Genomic DNA, 20,422 nt, shown 5'->3' with positions numbered 1-20,422 from the left:
CCTAGGGCAAAGGGCTTTGGAGTCAGGTTGACCTAGGTTGGAATCCCAGTTCTACCCTTTACCAGTCCTGTAATTTTTGCTTTCCTGAGCCTCTGTTTTGTAATTATTAAAATGGAGACAATACCAAAAACCGCAGGGTAGATTTTCCAGTGTTACTATGAGGATCGAGTTGGCTGTTACAAGCATCACTATATTTGATCACTATTCATACTACCACTATTATGTGAGGTCGGACAACCTTTCTGTGCCTCTGTTTCCTTATGAATAAAAGTGGAGAAATAATAGTACGTACCCCATTGGGGTTATTGTGCACGTTAAATGAGATGAAAAAAGTAAAGGGCTTAGAACAGTGCCCGGCATATAATTAGAGGCTCAAAATACGTGAGCTAATGTAATTAGTATTAGATTTCTACCACTAACTATTCTGTGGGCCAGAAGCTCAGGATAAACAATTTCGTTTTAAGAACAAAACCAAAAAACCATACCGTAGGCTCGAAAGAGTGAAACATAAAGGAGCATTTCTTTTTCAAAAGCAATTGACACGCCCAGCACTGGGTTAGGACCCGCCCAGTCCTCATTAAATATGGCAGCGAGCAGGGCCGACCTATTGCGGCTGCGCGCGCGGAAACTCCTCTGAGCACCGCCTTCTCCGCGGCTCTCCCCGCCCTGCTGCCTCCTGGGCGGGCATCACCTCCTCCGCGCCTCGGCAGAGGTGTGGGGAGAGGGCTGGACGGGGCGCGCACGCGCAGGCGGCGGCCGTGCTTGGCGGATCCTTTCGAGGCGTCTGTCACATGAGCCGCGCGCCCGCTCCCCCTCCTCCTGGCTGGGCTGTGAATGAAGCTCTGCAGGCTACGTGGGGCGCTAGCTCAACTTAGTGTCCCGGACGCTAGAGCTGACTGAGCGCTCGGCCCGCCAGCGGCGGGCACGGGCTCTGCCGCTCCGGACCTCGGCGACAGGTAAAGACAAATGGGCTGTCCCTACCCCAGCAGGTCCTTGGCGGGCCGCTGGTCCCCGGCCCACCCCCGGAGCACCCCCTTGGGCTCAGCGACACAGGGGAAGCGCTCCCCCGCTGGCTCCGTCCCCGGGAGATTGGGGGTTCCCCGTGCCCGGTCGCTGCCGCTTGGCACTTGGAGGAGTTAGACCGGCCAGTTCTAGCCAGTGCAGGGCGGCATCTTCCAGGGAGCCCAGCCCTATTCTCCGAGCCAGGGTCCCTGCGCTGTCCCAGCGAAGTTTCCTAGCGGAGCCGCGCCAAGCCCGCCCCTCTTTTGAATGGGGGAGGTTAGCTGCAGGCGTCCCCTTTCCAGGACTGGGGCAGGGTGGCTTTGGCTGCTAAAGCCCTGTCGAGGCCCCGTTCTTATCCATCCTGCTCTGGACTGGCAGGTTTGTGTGGGTCGTAGGGAAGCTGAGTCCAGACTCTCGGAAAAGTAGCTGCTGCGTTTTCCTTTTCCCACTTAACGCGGGGAGCTGGTTCTCTCTAGACTTTACAGGCTTGCGTTTGAGCGCCTTCACCCACCCCAAGGGGAAAACTTTACCTTCACATTGATGCGCGTTTACTTTATTAATATTTCAGAGCAAATCAGTTTCCAGGAGTGCCAAGTGAAGTTGTACGTGTGCCCGTGTGATAACGTCAGTGTAAGCTACCCCGAATAAGTGAGGGAAATCCAGAAGTGTGGAGTACAAAAAGCCAGTAAGAATCTGCTTTATGAACGCTTCATACATTTATTAGCAACTACCCGGGTTTGACTATGGAGATGTTAAATTCTCCTGGTCCCACGAGGCGCGGATCAGTACTATTTAACGGCGCACTAAATAAGAGGGAAAAAAAAGGCAAACCAAAACAAACTGTCCTAGGTTCCAGATAAGTCATCTGAGCGCCTTTTCCTGGTGAATTCATCCTGGGACTTTGTGAGTTCCTAGTTTTCTTGGACTTCACAAGCCTTTCCTTATCCAAAGCGTTGTCTTTTCTCTATCGGCTTTTTGGGATTAGTGTACACATTCACACTTTAGTCCTTTAACAAAAGGTATTTTAAAAAGGCCAAAATGATGGCTCTCAAGTTCGTATTAGTCTTCAGTATGTATAAGTTAGCGTTTTCACTTGAGGGGTGGAGGTGTTGCTTTTATGAAAGCTATGGAAAAAGCAATCTGCTTTGAAGTTCCCCAGGTCAAAAAGGTGAGGAGTTTTTCTTAGGAAAAGCAGATTGGCTTGTATGCTACATAAGGAAGACTTAATGAAGAACTTGTTTAAATGGACAAGCAAAGCGTTTAATATATTCACCTTCTGAAATCAAACGAAGTAGTCAGACCTTTTATTTTTTCTCCCATTCCTAGCACCTTTCATATCCTTCCAAGTAGTACTGTCCTAAGACTGAATTTGACATTTTTTAAATAGGAATTATCTGAATTAATTTGGTTTTACTTAAATTAGCATTCTTTTTTTTTTACATTTTTCTTTTCCTTTGGTTCTTTTCTTTCCTGATTTTAAAAGCAGTCTATGCTCTCTACAGGACATTGGCAAAATGTGGGAAAGTATAATGAAGTGGAGAGGAAGCACCACGACCTCGAGGGCATCGCTCTTCAGTTTTTATTATGCCTTCTTTTCCTATACGAGATCTGTTCTAAAACTTTTAGTCACAAAATTTCCTCTTCTTTCTACAAATTTTTTGTTGTAGAGTTGGGTGTTTTGGGGGGGTGGGGAGGGCATCGGATATTATTCTGTTCTTCATTCCCCAAAGTGTGGAACTTTGAGATAGGAGAGACACTTAATGGTTATCTCATCCAACCACCCATCCTTTGAGATTCTGAAACCCACTTACTGAAGATCCAGTGATTCATGCAGAATTGGACAGCACTCAAGGGCAATGTTAACTGACTCTACATCTCCCCCTTTTTTTTCAGTGATACCTTGTTGCTTAGGTGGAAACTTAGCACTGTCCATGTTTGCTTATCTTTGAAAGAGAGGTCCAGAGAGGGACAGGAGATGATTTTCAAGGATTTGAATGTTTTTCATTTTGTTTTCCTGTTGATATTTTCAGGTTCTGGGCTTGAGCATCTTGCAGAAAACAAGACGACACAGCTACTGTTCCATCTACATCCCAGTCGAGTCTCCCTACAAAACTGGGGGGCCCAGGAAACTCTGAGCCTGTGACCCCAGCGTGGGAGAGAATAGGATCAAGATGGCCATGTGGCAGGGTAAGAAGTTAGCACTTATGCCTCCAACTGGTTTTTCCTCCTCTATTCTCTATCCCAGCCCAACCCTCCAAGCCAGTGGCAGGCAGCCAGGCAGCGGTTTCTTTAATTTAACCCTTTGTCTTCGCCAGGACAAAGCATATTGATTTAAAAGGAGTTGCCGCTAGCTGGAAGTTCAGATTATTTTAAAGTAGGGGTGTAGGTGTGTGTGTTTGGAGGGGGTAGGAGTAGTGGGCAAATGTAGTGCCAGGAGCATTTTCAAAGAACTCCCTTCATTTGAACATGTGCTCGTGGGGGTTATAGGTGAGGAGATGGAGGATATTTTTTCATATTTCTGGTTTTTATTTGTTTCCGGCAAATTTCTATCATAAAGTTTTCAAAGGTGGGGGAGACAGATGTCAGCACCTCCTTGACTTTCTCTTCACAGTAAAGACTTTAAAGCATATTTAGCGTTATAATGATTATATTTGGTGATAGAAGGGAAATGCCTGTTTTAATAATTATGGAACGACTTGAGAGCAAAGCTCAGTGATGTCTTGCCTGATAGACTATATCTCTTGTGAACCTGTGAATTCTTACCACATATTAAGTTACTTTTTTTTTTTTTTTGGTGGGGTTGGGGGTGGTGCCCTTTGGGAGAGTATCAGAATCTCCAGGGGTGTGTGGAATTTTTATGTTTATCAAAAGGGAATATGGGTTTAAGAAATGGTAGACAAACACTACCCAGATTGGTCTGTGACCCACAAAAGGTTAAGGGCCACTTATATGCAGTAGAATGAAAGGAGCTTGAATGTCTATAAATATTCAATAGGTAGGTTTGTTGGTGGTCTAATGTATCTTTTAAAACTGTCTCCTGTTGGTTACAGCCATAACAAGAATTTTTGATGTGTGAGGGTTGTCAATTTAAACATACTTTTTGACGTGAGATTCGGCTTATATCCCTGCTTTGACTCACACAATGGGCATTTATCAGGAGGAGTTTGAATATTCTTGTTTAAATCCTGAGACATTCTTTCATTCAACAAGTAGAATACAGAGATGAGTAAGATGCAGAACCCTAGAGGATTCCTTGTCTTGCGGGGGAGACAAACATACAAATAATTGTGTCAGGTTGAATAAGTGTTATAATAGGGAGAGATGCAAAATGTGATGGACGTCCAGAGAAAAGCATGATGAACTTTGAGTCTTGAGCTGGGCTAAAAAAAATGAGTGGGAGTTTGCCAGATGGGCAACTGAGAGAATTGCATTCTGGGCAGACAGAGAAGCACTGTTTGGGAACTTCCAAGTTGCTCTGTTGGCCTCGTGTGAGATGTGTGGGCCACGACCTCAGATGAAGCAGGGAAGGTAGTCAGAGGCTGGATAACAAAGAACCTTGTATGTCCTAGGAAGGATTTTACACTTTATCCCGAAGACAAAGATTCTAAACAGGGAAGTAACATAATCAGATTTTGTTTTAGAAAGATTACTTTGGCAGCGATGTTGAGGTGGGGTTGGAGCCGGAGAGAATGAAAGCCAAGAGGCAGTTGGGAGGTTTCTGGTATAGTGGTTTAGGGAAGAGATGGTGAGGGTCTGAGCAGAAGCAGGGGCAGCAAGGATAGAGAGAATGGGATGAATTCTAGAAACGTCCTGTGACTAGATGCGGGGAGGAACCGAGCCTGGGTTGATGGCCAGTTTGGGTGCCTGGGGCCGGTGGTGCCATTTCACTGAGATGGGGAACATGGGAGGTAGTGAGAGGGGCATGAGGACTGTGGGAAGTTGGTGTGCCGCGTTTGGTTTGGCCTGTTTTGTTTGAGACACCTGTGAGCTGTCAGGTCAATGTTTAAAAGACAGTCCTGAAAGTATAGAATTAGTTTGTGTGAGTGGGGAGCTAAAGTTTTGTTCCTAATGATGCGTAAAGAGCTTGTGTGTTTTCTGTTTAATGGAAATGTCATCAGTAGTTAATGATTTATAATAAAAATATTTTAATGGATAACAATTCTTAATAAAAATGTCATAATTTCTTAATAAGTAATGTATTTTGCTATCTCAGGCCCTGAAATCCGATCTGCTTAAGATTACATTGGAGGAAAACAATTTTTCTAGCATTAGTGAAGAGGGGAGTATTCCACAGAAGTAACTGCAATCGTTCCTTGTTTTCTGCAACCTCTGAAGTGACAAGCATAGTACAATGATAGTTTGGGTGGTGGTATGGTAGAGTAGTTAAAAGTATGGGTCTAGGTTCAACTCCGTTGGTTCTGTCACTTGGTAGCTGTGAGACCTTGGGCAAGTCCCTTAATTTCTCTGTCTCAGTTTTCTCTTTTGTAAAATGGGGATAACAATAGAACTCACCTTATAAGGCTGTTGTGATGATTAGTTAATATTAAACAAAACACTTGGAACATAGTAAGTGTCATATAAATGTGTGCCATTATTATTAGTAGTAAGACATTTAGAATATTGTCTATCATATAAGTGCTTAGTAAAATTTAGCAATAGCTCCCATTACTGTTACTACTACTACTACTTCTACTGCTATCATTATTATTTGCTATAGCCTGGAGTGGGCCTGGCACCCTGTTCTGTGGAGGGAATTTCAGGTTGTCCTTGGAAGGCCTGCCCTGTAGTAGTCTGTTTGGGTCTTTATGTAGAGGTTTAGATATGAAGAGATCCTTAGAAAACATCTAGCCCAACCCCTAGAGGTTAAGTGACATACCCACGGTCAAACAGGTTAATAGTAGTGATAGGACTAAAACCCAGGTCTCCTGATTCCCTATTCCAATTTTCTTTCCATGGACTCGTGGAAGAGGGAATGTGTGGGTCTGTCCCCAGCTCAAGGAAGCTCTGAGTCAATCTATGGATCAAGTAGAGGAACTCTAAAAGCTAGAGGAAGCCAAGTGTCTTTAGTCTCTTGAGTCAGTACTGTCTAGTTCCTTCATGGAGAATTGGATCCGAATTCCCATGCCTCTTAAACATGGCCAACGTTATTATTTTTGACTTCGTTTGATGGAGTCTTCTAAGACATTTCCTGGCCATTTTAAACAGAGTGTACTGAGCATAATTTAATATCTTTGATAACTCAGGGTCATCATTAATAACATCAGTTTCATTGGTCTAATGGTCAAGGAAATATTGAAGAGAATACTAGCCAGTTTAGGGCAGGATGAGAGTGCAGACTTGTGTTGTCAGGTGTCATTTATTTATTCAATTAACATTAAGCACCAGTTGTGCACCAGGCACTATGCTGAGCTCTAGAGATGCAGTGGTCAGTAAAAACAGGTATGGGCTCTGCTCTCATGGAGCTTTCCAACGAGGATAAAAGTAGCATTTCAAGCTTATGAAATACTTTATTTAACAAATGTGCTGAAGTAACTTGGAAAAATGACACCAACATAAATTTAGAAGGATTAAAATAGGGTTTATTAATAAAGGAGGCTGGTGCATTGGAATTGCCTTTTAAAAATATTACTCCTCAGCTCTATTTACAATAGCCAGGACATGGAAGCAACCTAAGTGTCCATCGACAGATGAATGGGTAAAGAAGATGTGGTACATATGTACAATGGAATACTACTCAGCCATAAAAAGAAACGAAATTGATTTATTTTTAGTGAGGGGGATGGACCTAGAGTCTGTCATACAGTGAAGTAAGTCAGAAAGAGAAAAACAAATACCATATGCTAACACATATATATGGAATCTAAATATATATATATATATATATATATATATATATATGTCTGAAGAACCTAGGGGCAGGACAGGAATAAAGACACAGACATAGAGAATGGACTTGAGGACACGGGGAGGGGGAAGGGTAAGCTGGGACGAAGTGAGAGAGTGGCATGGACATATATACACTACCAAATGTAAAATTGATAGCTAGTGGGAAGCAGCTGCATAGCACAGGGAGATCAGTTCGGTGCTTTGTGACCACCTAGAGGGGTGGGATAGGGAGGGTGGGAGGGAAGGAGACCCAAGAGGGAGGAGATATGGGGATATATGTATACGTATAGCTGATTTACTTTGTTATACAGCAGAAACTAACACACCATTGTAAAGCAATTATACTCCAATAAAGATGTTTAAAACAATCCTGCTTAGTTCTCATCACCCCCAGTTGTGATTCAGTCTTAAGACCTGAGCATTTAAAGAAGTGCTGTAAGTAATTCTGATGTGTAATCCTGTTTGGGAACTGCTGCATTAAAGAATTAAAAGTTAAAAAAAGAAATTATAAAGAAATTGAAAAAATACAGAATACTCATATAATCTTGAGATAGGGAAGATCTTTGTACGCATAATATGAAAGGTAGAATAATAAAGTTTTAACTGTGTGAAAATTTAAAATTTCTGTGCAAAACCAAAGTTAATGAGAAAACTGGAAACAGTTGCAGAAAGACTCATTATCCTTAATATATAAAGACTTAACAGCTCAATGAGAAAATTACAAGTATTTTACTAGAAAAAATGTGCAAAGCATGGGAGTAGGAAAATACATATGCAGAAATCCAAATGGCCAATAAACATGAAAAAATGTTCTATCTCAGTAGTAGTCAAAGAAAGGGGGAATTAAAATGGCATACTATTTTCTCCAATATAATTTGCAGTGATTAAAAAGGAATGACAAAACGCGGCTTTGGCAAGGACATGAGGGAGCAGGCGTTTGCATACACTTCTGGTGGGAATGTCAATTCGGCAATATTCATCAAAAGCTTTAAAAACCGTGTTTACCTTTTCACCCTGCAATTCCTTTTCTTGGAACTCATCCTAAGGAAATAATGAAGGATGTGCACAAAGATGTATCAATAAGGATATCAATTGCAGCATTTTCTATACTAGGGAAAATTGATAACACTTGCATTCTGATGCATTGATACAATGCAATACTATAGTTACTAAAATGATACTGTGGAGTTATTGTACTTATTAACATAAAAATAGGTTCATGATATGGTGTTAAATGATGGGGTTGGGAAGCACATCCCGTATTATCAGTAGTTAACAGTGTGGCCTCTGGGCTTAAGAGCTGGATGGAAATCCCAGCTTTATGAGCTTCGTGGTTTTGGGAAGTTACTTACCTTAGTGTTCCTCAAACTTCCACATCTGTTAAAAGAGGGATGAAATAGCAGCGAACCTAACAGTTTCCAACTTGTACGTCCATTAGGATCACCTGGGGTTCTTTTAAGTCCACCCAAGCCCAGGCCTCACACAGGCCGATTAAATCTGAATCTCTGGGAGTGAGATGCAGCACTCCAGGAATTTTGAAGCCCCTGGTGACTCCAGTGTGCAGATAAGTTAGGGAACTGCTGAGCTATCATATAGGGCGGTTGAAAGGATTAAATCAGAAAATCACAGTGCCTGGCATGTGGTAAGTACTTAATACATGATAACTATTATTAGTAACTGTTACTTTTTCTTATTAATAGTATGGTCCCATATTAATATATGTGGTGTGTCCATGTATGTTTCGTACAAAGAAAAGTCTAAGAGGATAGACACAAGTATTTTAAGAAGAAATTACGGTTGACTTTATTTTTACTTATTTGTATGTTCCATTTTTTCTGTACATAACATGGGTTCCTTGTTAATTTTTTAAAGGAAATATCAGATATATGTACACAGCTTTATATACTAAGGTATTTACAAATAGTGAAAAACTGAAGACAATTTCCATAGTAGGGGAATGTTAGTAAATTATGGCAGGTCCACAGATTAAAAATCCAGACCAAAGCTGAGGAAAATCTTCATGACATAATGGAAGAGTATGGGATTATTCCTTTTCTGTCTTCAGTTTAAGTGGGGTTTGTGTATACCTCTGTCTTTACATGTTACGTATATACCTATGAATGTATATATCCACCTTTGCCAGCGTGGATTCCTCAAGTTGGGACTGCATAACTAAAGCAGTTGCAGTTTTATTTTTTTACAGCTTTTTTTCCCCAAAATGATTTTTTTGGGAAAAAAAGTGTGTGTGTAGCACTTGGCCCTGATATGTGTGCTCTGCAGTAAAAACCAAATCTAATATATTTCAAAAAAAAATAACTATGAATGTGACAATAAATACAGAATAGATGGGAATTATCCAAAGTTGTTGACATGGCTATCCCCAGGTAGTAGGATGCATTTATATCTTTTTCCCTTCTATTTTTACTTTCCAAATTTTATGTAATAAATATATATTACTTTTAATAATTTGGAAGTGAGGTATAAAATAACAGTGCCTCCAACAAGGAGTAAATTGTGTGGGCTTCTGGACAACTATTTCAGCCTCTGTGCCCCCTCTGCCTCCAAATTAAAAAAAAAAAAAACTCCTGAGGGTTTGGTTAGAGCAGTTTTTTGCTACTAATACTTCCTCAAGTACTCTTGTAATTTTTGGCTGTCTCTCCTATTGACTCCAGAAACTCTTTTGAGAGTGAGATTGGGGACAGGGAAAGTGTACAGAAATGGAGAAATTACATTTAATTTAGTGTGGGAGTTACATATTTAGTGTGGGAGTTACATAATAAGGTGAAGTGGCAAAATATGTCAGGGTAAGGGTGAAAATAAAACAGTTGCAATGAGAAACTGTTCTGTTGGCTTCAGATCCAAAGGAAGTAAGTTTCAACTTTGCAGTTGTTTTTTTTTAAGCACATCACAGTGTATTTGTAAACACTCTGGTGATTTAGCTAACACTTGGGGGCCAAGGGGAGCATCACAAAGCAGTCAGTGAGTTGATAACAGAACTTCAGTGTGAAATCTAGATGGCTGTGTGGCTTGATAGTTGGACCACCATCACCTAGGAAAAGCCATCTGGTTCTGTTCTGTTGATCAAAACGTTAGTATCTGTGTGTCTCATCTCTGACAGGTACAAGAAATGACTTCTTTGTCTCTCTGCATTATTGCCCTTCCACAACACCTCAGCGGGGCAGAATGGGGGTGAGGGAGAAGGATTATGATGAAAAACGTTGAATAGGGGGTAACTAAAACCAGTCTTTCAGAAATTTTTTCTGTAAGAGCCAGTCATTCCTTCCCAAGCGTACAGTGTGGAAGGAACATGGGCCTTGGAATCCGATACACCTGGATCTGAACCCAGCTCTGCCAGTTGGTAGCCAGAGTTTCCTAAGCTCCAAAAGCCTCAATTGTCTCCTCTGGGGTCAAGTGTAGTCTCTGGAGACAGACTCCCTGGGTTTGTATCCTGGCTGTGTCACTGATAGCTATGGGCAAGTTATTTCATCTCTGGGCCTCACCCTCTTCATCTGTAGAATGGGGTTAATAATAATCATACTTCAAGGGGTATATGGCCTTACTCTGTACTATTTACAATTGCATGTGGATCTACAAATAAAGTTTTTACCTCAATATAAAATTTTAATTAAAAAAAGAACAGGGGAACAAGGATTTTCTCCTACATAACAATAATAGTGTTCACACACAGGGAATTATCATCTATATAATAATTTTTATCTAGTTTATAGCCTATAATTATATTTTTCTCAATTATCCTAGAATATCTCTTATAGCATTTCTTGAGGGGGCATTTAGTATCCAATCAAGGAGGAAGTATTTGATTAACTGTCCCTTTAATCCCCTGTTCCTTTTCCTTTGTTTGTTTCAATACATTGAGTTTTGAAGAGTCCAGGACAGTTGTCGTGTAAAGCATTCCTTAGTCTGGCTTTGTGTGATTGTTTTCTTGAGATTATATTCCAGTTCTGTGCTTTTGGCAAGAAAATTACATAGATGATGTTGTGTATGTCCCACTGCATTACATTTTGGTTGAAGACATGTAATGTCAGTTTATCCCATTATTGGTGATGCTAAGATAATCACTTATTAAGGAGGTGTCTGCCATATCTCTTCATTGCTGAGGTTCTGTTTTTCATAGATAATTAATTAAAAAAATCTATGGTATGGTACTTTAAGACCTTGTGAATATCCTGTTTCCCAAATCATTCATCCAGTAGTTTTAGCGTTAATTGGTGATCTTTACCTAAATTGTTGATAAATGATAATTTTTCTAATTTTATCATCCCTCTGTTATTTTTAAGCTAGAATTCATTTATAATGAAGAGTTCCCCCACATTTCATTTTATTTTATTTTTAAAAATTAACTTATTTTATTTATTTTTATTTTTGGCCATGTTGGGTCTTTGTTGCTGCATGCGGGCTTTCTCTTGCCGCTCGCAGGCGAGCGGGGGGCTACCCTTCGTTGCGGTGTGCGGGCTTCCATTGCAGTGGCTTCTCTTATTGCAGAGCATGGGCTCTACGTGCGCAGGCTTCAGTAGTTGCGGCATGTGGGCTCAGTAGCTGTGGCATGCGGGCTCTAGAGCGCAGGCTCAGTAGTTGCAGCACACGGGCTTAGTTGCTCCGCGGCATGTGGGATCTTTTCGGGCCAGGGCTCGAACCTGTGTCCCCTGCATTGGCAGGTAGATTCTTAACCTCTGCACTACCAGGGAAGCCCCCCCCATTTTATTTTATTTTTTATTTAACTATAGTGGATTTACAGTATTGTGTTAGTTTCAGGTATACAGCTTCAGATTCTTTTCCATTATAGGTTATTATGAGATATTGAATATAGTTCCCTGCACCATACAGTAAATCCTTATTGTTTATCTATTTTATATATAGTAACATATCTATTAATCCCATACTCCTAATTTATCCCCCCCTTTGATAACCATAAGTTTGTTTTCTGTGTCTGTAAGTCTGTTTTGTAAATAAATTGATTTGTATTATTTTTTAGATTCCACAAATAAGTGATATCATATAATATTTGTCTTTGATTTACTTCACTTAGTATGAGAATCTCTAGGTCCATCCATGTTGCTGCAAATGGCTTTATTTAATTCTTTTTTATGGCTGAGTAATATTCATGTGTGTGTGTGTGTGTGTGTGTGTGTGTGTATTTCTTTATCCATGCATCTGTTGATGCACACTTAGGTTACTTGCATGTCTTGGCTATTGTAAATAGTGCTGCTATGAATGTTGGGGTGCATGTATCTTTTTGAATTAGAGTTTTCATCTTTCAACTAGAAATGATCTTTTGACGTGATCTGTTTCCAGTGTCTCATCTTGCAAAGGAAGAAACTGAGGCCCAGGGAGACTCATTCTGAGTCATACACCTGTCACATGGGAATGCCAGTCTGTTAGCCCTACTGCATTACACTGCCCCCATTCCCCCAGGCTTGGCTATTTTATAATTTTCTGCTAAGTGTTAGTCTTTCCCTACTATTGCTTTTCCTACTTTATTGCTGCTTTGGAAAGTTTAGGGTTTTTTCCCCCATTGAGGTTTCCAGGATGTGTTTTTCTTTTTCCTGTGCCTCTGTTAGCATTTTTGAAATAAACTATAGGTTCCTTAGGTTTTAACCAGAATTATGATTCAAAGCTTCCTGTTTCATGTAACGCTGTTCTGTGTGTGTCCGGGCAGGGGGAGGGGGAGTCTAGAAAGTTTCACTATGGGTGGCAACAAATGCCAGATTCTTCTTCCTACCTTCTGTTAACACGCAGGTATTTATAGCCCTGTGGTCAGACCAGAGAAGCTGTTGAGGAGTTAATAGGATGAGGTAACCCCCTTGGTAATGACGTATGTTCATGCTTTTCAACCCAATACCATTCAGGGGTGAGGTAGTATTTTATTGTATTTATTTAGGATATCTGCCCTGACTACTTCCATGAAGAGCATCACAGAAATTGCAACATAGAAATAAATCCAGGACAGGGGCGATCTAGTGGCAATGAAATAGATGTTGTCAGGCGTGTGAGATATTCTGGGCACTGAAAAAAATATTTTTTCCTTTTTTCCCCACCTCTTCTTTTCTTCTGGCCCCCACACAAAAAGATAAGCACACTAAATTACATCATTGACATCTCCTGGCCACAAAAAGTGTTCAGATGTAGAGGAACATCATGGCCCTGTCTGTACTGAGCTTTATAGTCCTTCCACTGCCCTTCCTTGGCCTGGCCACCTATGACTAAGCACTGAATATCCCCAGGTTGAAATCATGATCTTTCCCGTTTAGCTTGAGAGTGATGAGAAGCAGGTTGGCAGGGGAATGGCCACCATCCAAATGCCCAACTCTTCCAAGGGCTTATTTTCCTTGGGGTCTGGACCCTGGTAATAAATAATAATAGTAGAACCTCTTCTTCTTACATTCACTGTATTAATTGAACTACCATCTACCCGGATATCAAAGCCAAAATTCTGTGTGGCATCACATGGTCCTTGCTCTTCCCCACGTGCAGTCCACCTTTGGTGGCCTAGAGCATTTCAGTAGGTCACATTCCTGGCAAACGTCTACTTAGCTTTCAGCCATCAGCTCAGAGGTCATCTCTTCTCTATAGCCTTTCCTGAAACCTTGCCCATCCTCTGGTAAAATTCGCCTTTCCTCTCTTTGTGTGTTTCCCCACTACATTGTATATCTCTTGAAGGCATTGACTATTTTTTGTTTAGTATTTTTTTTTGTGTGTCTGCCATGTGCCAGGCACTGCATTAGGTGGGTGCTGGGGGTATAGTAGTGGCCACAAAAGTCATGATTCTTGTCCTCCTAAGTCTTACAGTCATATGGGGGAGTTGGAATGCAAACAAATAAATACACAAATATTTCATTGTGAAGTGTCATGAGTACTATAATGTCCTCTGACAAAGAATAATAAATGAGACATAATTTATTGGGAGGGAGGGTCTGGGAAGAAGTGACAAGTTCGGCTGAGACTGAAAGATAAGCAGGAGTTATCCAGGTGAAGAGTTGGGGGAAGAGCATCCCAGGCAGAGGAAACAAAGTGGAAATCCCTGAGGTGGAAAGAACCTGAATTCTTCCCTAGCATGGCCCAGTGGGGCTGTACCATAGTGAAGGAGGTATAAAGGGGCATGGAATGAAATTGGAAGAGTGGGGACTTCCTTGGTGGTCCAGTGCTTAAGAATCCACGATTCCACTGCAGGGAGCACAGGTTTGATCCCTGGTCAGGGAAATAAGATCTTGCAAGCCGTGTGGCACAGCCAAAGGAAAAAAGAAAGAAAGAAAGAAAGAAAGAAAGAAAGAAATTGGAAGGGTGGGCAGGGGCTGGTACACAGGGTTTTGTAGGCCATGTAACGAAGTATGCTAAGTGCAGTGTGGAGGCTTTGCAGATAGATTGGACAGGGCAGGGTATCAGTGAAGGAGAGGGTAGTGTCTTGTTCACCTTTGCATACCAGCTGTCTAGCAGAGAGTGCCTGCCACATACTATGGATTCATTGAGTCTTTGTTTGATGAGTAATACTTGCCTGGCCTTCCTGCCATGATTGCCATGAAGATTAAAGAAGGTAAGATATGCTAAAGTGCTTTGCAAAATGTAAAATGTTAAACAAGTGTTATTCTAGATGCGATTCACTAGATTCTGTGCAGTGATGCTTACAGATGTTCACTACCACTGGGGGAAAAAACCAAATTTTTTTTTGTGTGTGTGGTACGCGGGCCTCTCACTGCTGTGGCCTCTCCCGTTGTGGAGCACAAGCTCCGGACGCGCAGGCTCAGCGGCCATGGCTCACGGGCCCAGCTGCTCCGCGGCATTTGGGATCTTCCTGGACCAGGGCACGAACCCGCGTCCCTTGCATCAGCAGGCGGACTCTCAACCACTGCGCCACCAGGGAAGCCCCCAAAATTGTTAAACTAGCAAAATATCTCAACCAGATCATCCCATGCCATGAATACACTAATGTACTTATTTCTTAGATATTCAAAGTGTGCCTCCGTTGCCAATGCCTTTAACTAATTATGGGTGAGTGGAAACCACCTTATATCACACCATTATGTAGTACTTCTGGTGTTAGAGATAATTGTGTTGCCAGGAGCAGTATAGGTTTCTCTTCTATGCTGAATTCACCCGATAAAATCTCCGAGCGTAAAGAGCCTAAAGAACTTGTTATTGAAGAGCTGGATGAATTGTGAGGAATAGTACCCTCTGAATTTGCATTTGGATGGAGCCAGGCTAATCACAGCAAGGTGTGGCTGTCACCAACCATGGCACCTGGTTTTCTAGACTGTGTTAAATAAGGTAAAAGATGTAACAAAACCATCAGTGTGCTGCTATTTTTGTGTTAAATATTTAGTTCCCTATTTGAGCTGCAGGAACTTCAGACCAGGTGATTGATTTTTAAAAGCCCATCCTCGGGTTTCCCTGGTGGCGCAGTGGTTGAGAGTCCGCCTGCTGATGCAGGGGACACGGGTCCGTGCCCTGATCCAATCTGGGAAGATCCCACATGCCACAGAGCAGCCATGGCCGCTGAGCCTGCGCGTCCGGAGCCTGTGCTCCGCAACGGGAGAGGCCACAACAGTGAGAGGCCCGCGTACCGCAAAAAAAAAAAAGCCCACCTCTGTGTTGGTGGGAGTATAAATTGTTAGAGCCCATTTGGAGGGCAGCTTGGAAATCTTATCAAAATGTAAAATTCACCTTTTGTCCCGGTGAATCTAGTCTAAAAAGGAACTGCACAAAAGTATATGTTACAAGGATGTTAGTTGCCTCGTTGTTGCCATTCTTTCACTGTCGATAATCATGATGTCCATCATGAGAGACTGGTTATATTAATAACGGTGTATACGCACTATGGAATGTATTTCATTAAAAAGAGTGAGGTAGGGCTTCCCTGGTGGCGCAGTGGTTGAGAATCCGCCTGCCGATGCAGGGGTCACGGGTTCGTGCCCTGGTCCGGGAAGATCCCACATGCCGCGGAGCAACTAAGCCCGTGAGCCATGGCCGCTAGGCCTGCGCGTCCGGAGCCTGTGCTCCGCAATGGGAGAGGCCACAGCAGTGAGAGGCCCGCATACCGCAAAAAAAAAAAAAAAAAAAAAAAAGAGTGAGGTAGCTCTCTATGTAACGACAGAGATTGATGTCCAAGATACATTTTAAGTGGGAAAAGAAAGGTGCAGAATGGTATTGTATGATCCCATCTGTACAGCAAAAAGAAGGGGAGAGTTATAGGATAGATAGATCTAACTTTGTAAATATGTATACTTACATATGCATAGACATTTTCTGGAATGATGCACATGAAACAATGATCAGTTGTTACTTGTGGATTAGGGATGGCTAGGGGTTTTTCATGTTCACTTGACACTTTTCTATACTGCTTGACTTGCTTACAACAAGCTATAATGCCTTTAAATAGTAAACTTTAAATAAAACCTGTATTCCACACAATTCTTTTCTTGACACTATTATACTAAGAAATAAAAGGTATAATAGTGGTTGAGGTGAGAGGTCAGGTCTGAAGCACCAGAGGCAGAGTTTGGGCAAATCTAAGGCCTCGGAAAGCTACCAGGGAATCATCATGACCAGGAGGCTTGGTGGGTGGTGTGGGGTGGGTGTGGCTCTGTTTAAAGCTTAATGCTAAGAAAGTGAGATAAAATTAGGTAAAAATCAGGATTTTGTTAGTTTTTTTTATGAAGCAATTTTAATTATGTCATTAGTTTTGATCTGTGGGTATTTTAATACCTAAGTTGCATAGTAATTGTATTTTAGGCCACAGTTAAACAAGTGTCTCAGCGTCTGGATAAATAGTTGTTGTTCTTGTTCAACTTGTTTAAATATTGTAAGTGAATGCTAGGCTACAATTTCTCGAGCTTTTTGCTTAAGGACCCAAGGAGGAATGCAGGTATAGTCTTTTTTCTTTAACTTCTTTATTGGAGTATAATTGCTTTACAATGTTGTGTTAGTTTCTGCTTTACAACAAAGTGAATCAGTTATACATATACATATGTTCCCATATCTCCTCCCTCTTGTGAAGCGGAGAAGATTTAAGTTGACTATATTTACGTAATAAAGTTTTGATTAAATTAAATCATCAAACGCTTCAGGCTCATTTTAGCTCGCTCTCCCCCCACCAAAAGAAGGCTTTTGCCTGAGCTACAAGAGGTAAACGGAATTTCTAGCTGAATGTCCTCTTGATTTGGTGTAATGAATATTTCCTTCACTCAATTGTGTGCACGTAGAGACGAGTCACTAGCCAGTCTTAACTGACCCTGGTTCTCTAATATTTGGAATTTTAGCCAGGTGATGGATGGTGAAGACTTAAAAATGTGTTAAGAAGCAAGACATGTTTTGCTCTAGGATGTATAATTGTATGTGTAATTGGGCAGGTGGCAGAGGCTGGAGTGAGAAAGGCTAAGCAATTTCAGGCTGTAGATTGGTGTAGAAGGACTGGAATCATAAAGAGTGCAACTTTTGAGAGATGTTTCTGGTTGGTGAAACCATAGAGCATGAGGAGTTGCCTGGAGTGTGGCTTTAGACTGAACCTGAACCTGGACCTGGAAGTTATGCTTAGAGAACCAGACAGGAAGATTCTTGTCTTTGCTGGTGATCAGAGAAGCTGTAAGAAACAGCCCCAGCTTGGACTAGGCATAAAGGAGGGGGAAACTGGGACAAGAAACAGAAATCCTAGAAAGACAGAGAAGGTCCTGAGTGACAAATGGGCTGGACTTCGTATCTGCTGAGAGCCAGAAGTTGACTGCCCTGTGTAGAAAATGTTGCTGAGAGGCCTCACTCCATAGTAAAGTGTTCTGATTTGACTGAGGTCGAGGAAGAGAAGAGAACAAATAATAACAGCTGTCATTTATCCAGTACTTGCTGTGTGCTTCTTCGAAGTGCGTTACATGCATTTTAAAAAATAAATTTATTTTATTTATTTATTTTTGGCTGCACTGGGTCTTCCTTGCTGCACGGGCTTTCTTTAGTTGCAGCGAGCGGGGGCTACTCTTCGTTGTGGTGCGTGGGCTTCTCATTGCGGTGGCTTCTCTTGTTGCAGAACATGGGCTCTAGGCACGCAGGCTTCAATAGTTGTGTCACGCAGGCTCAGTAGTTGTGGTCATGGGCTCTAGAACGCAGGCTCAGTAGTTGTGGCACATGGGCTTAGTTGCTCCACAGCATGCATGTGAGATCTTCCTGGACCAGGGCTCGAACCCATGTCCCCTGCCTTGGCAGGTGGATTCTTAACCACCGTGCCACCAGGGAAGTCCTGTTAACATGCATTTTTTTTTTTTTTTTTTTTTTTTGTGGTACGCGGACCTCTCACTGTTGTGGCGTTTCCCGTTGCAGAGCACAGGCTCCGGACGCACAGGCTCAGCAGCCATGGCTTACGGGCCTAGCTGCTCCGTGCCATGTGGGATCTTCCTGGACTGGGGCACGAACCCGTGTCCCCTGCATCGGCAGGCAGACTCTCAACCGCTGCGCCACCAGGGAAGCCCAGTTACATGCATTTTTAACTGGTAACTGATAGAGCCTAGATCCAAGGCAGTCTTTCTCTAGTGACCTTGCTGTGGTACTAATGAGGAAGTGAAACGATTTCAAGGCATTAAGAAGGCAGAAGGCTTGAATAAACAGTCGATGGATAAGTGAAATGGAATTTTGTGGCCAAAATTCTGGATTCTTCCTAAATTGAAGTAATTTAGTGAGTATCTTTTGTGTGAAAGACACTGCTAGGTGTCACAAGTGGGACTAAGAGGAATCAAAAGTAAACACCATCCTCCCCACAGCTAATCTCTGAGTAAGTTAAAACGTGTAGAAATAACTGTGACCCAAGCTAGTGTTTGATACACATGATAAGAGAGGTTTAGAATACCATAGGAGTTAGGCAAAGGTGAGGAAGTGGCACCTGAGGTAGACCGGGTAGTATGGGGTAGGTTCTTCTATAGTTGTTGATGTTAGAGATGATTTCAGGCAGCAAAGTACAAGGTACAGTTGAGAGAATGAGAAAAGAAATGTCGTGCCAGGCCTGTTATACGCATTATATGCATTGTCTCATTAATTCCTCATAACAACCCTTTATTGACCAAATGATTTAATGTCTAAATCAGGACACTTTTAATCAAATGGCATTGATCTAGACAGAGACTGATCCAGGAAAACCAATACATATGAGGCAATTGGTATTATCCTCATTTAACCAACAAGAAAAACGAGGTTCTTAAGTCACATAGCAGGAAGTGGTAGAGCCAGGACTTGAATCCAACTCTGGCTCACAAACTAAGAGGTCCGTACTTCATTCTGCAAGCAATGGGGGCGGGGGGGGGGCAACTGAAGGGCTTTTTGCAGAGAATGTCATGGTTAGAACTATGTAAGGCAGATGGGAAGGAGATACTGGAATTGCAGAGATTAGTTAGGAGATCGCAGAAAGAGATTCAGGTAGAACATGTGAGGGCCTGGATATAAGATGTTAATTGGGGGAATTAAAGGAAGGGATAAATGTGAGAGCCATCACAAAGGAAGACATGACAAAGCTTGATTACTGGTCAACTTTGGAGGGAGAAGAAGAGTAAAGGACAACTCAGGATTTCAAATTACTTAGTGACAACATTGTTAACCAAAAGTAGCCATTGTAATGTAGAAAGGTAATGTGAGTTTTCATTAGCATTCTAGACTAAGAGAAAATCTGTTTCTCAGTACAGTTGACTTACTGGGTTATAATCAACAAATTATTTAACCCTCCTTTGCCAATATTTACTCATCTGTAAAATGTAGTGTTATCTGTCACTAAAAAGCCCCTGAAATAGCATAGCGTGTCTGAATGGTTTTTTTTACCTCCATCTTTTCAAAATTTGAGAGCTTGTGCTCAGTAATGTGAAATTGAATCCCAGTGCTGAATACACGCACTTTTATATTATATCAGCAAAACAATAATCATAATATTGATAATGACGTGTTGTCTCCCTCTTCTGAACTTCTGCTTCTGTTACCACCTTTAACTAACTGCCAGATGAATTCTAATGCCCGCCTTATAATATCTTTTCTATCATTATCTTAAACTGCTTCTTAAAATCTTTATTATGATTTAACTTAGCTCCCCAGATAGAGTGGAAAATACTTGAGGGACAGGAACATACATGTTCCTAATGCCTTAAATAGAAGCACCCAGGAAATAGTTATTGATTTGATCAGTTCATATGGTACAATATGACTGTTCTCCTTTTGTTTTGTCCATTATACTTTATTAATATGGCCTCAAATAGTATTGAGTTTTTGGCAGCTACATCTTACTATGAGCTTGTAATGAGCCCAAGGCCTACTTCTTACTCCAAGTATGTCTCTGTCTGTCTGTCTCTTTCTCTCTTTTGAATTCTTTTTATTTACAAAAACCTTTCTATCTAGGCTTTTACTTAAACATTAATGTAGTTAAATTTTTATTTCTTGTCCATCTTGTTAGTTTTTGCATTATTATTATACATATTTTATGAATATCTTTATCCAAGTAATTAATAAAATATTGCTTGGTGTATTAGTTTTCTATTGCTGCATAATAAATTACCACAAACTTCGT

General features: G+C 41.6%; 1 protein-coding gene across 1 annotated transcript in view; it reads left to right on the top strand.

Annotated features, from left to right (window-relative positions):
• Positions 1-738: 738 nt before the first annotated feature.
• The window catches only part of CLCN5 (chloride voltage-gated channel 5), a 146,749-nt gene continuing 127,065 nt past the window's right edge, over positions 739-20,422 (top strand). The window contains exons 1-2 of the mRNA XM_059049723.2: positions 739-956; positions 3,033-3,189. Coding sequence (XP_058905706.1) covers positions 3,174-3,189 — 16 coding nt within the window. The 5' untranslated portion in view covers positions 739-956; positions 3,033-3,173. The remainder of the gene's footprint in view (positions 957-3,032; positions 3,190-20,422) is intronic.

This window comes from Kogia breviceps, chromosome X, assembly GCF_026419965.1.
Source record: "Kogia breviceps isolate mKogBre1 chromosome X, mKogBre1 haplotype 1, whole genome shotgun sequence".
In the NCBI taxonomy this organism is placed as follows: domain Eukaryota; kingdom Metazoa; phylum Chordata; class Mammalia; order Artiodactyla; family Physeteridae; genus Kogia; species Kogia breviceps.
Note: the sequence above shows the minus strand (reverse complement) of the source record. Positions and strands in the feature narration are given on the sequence as shown.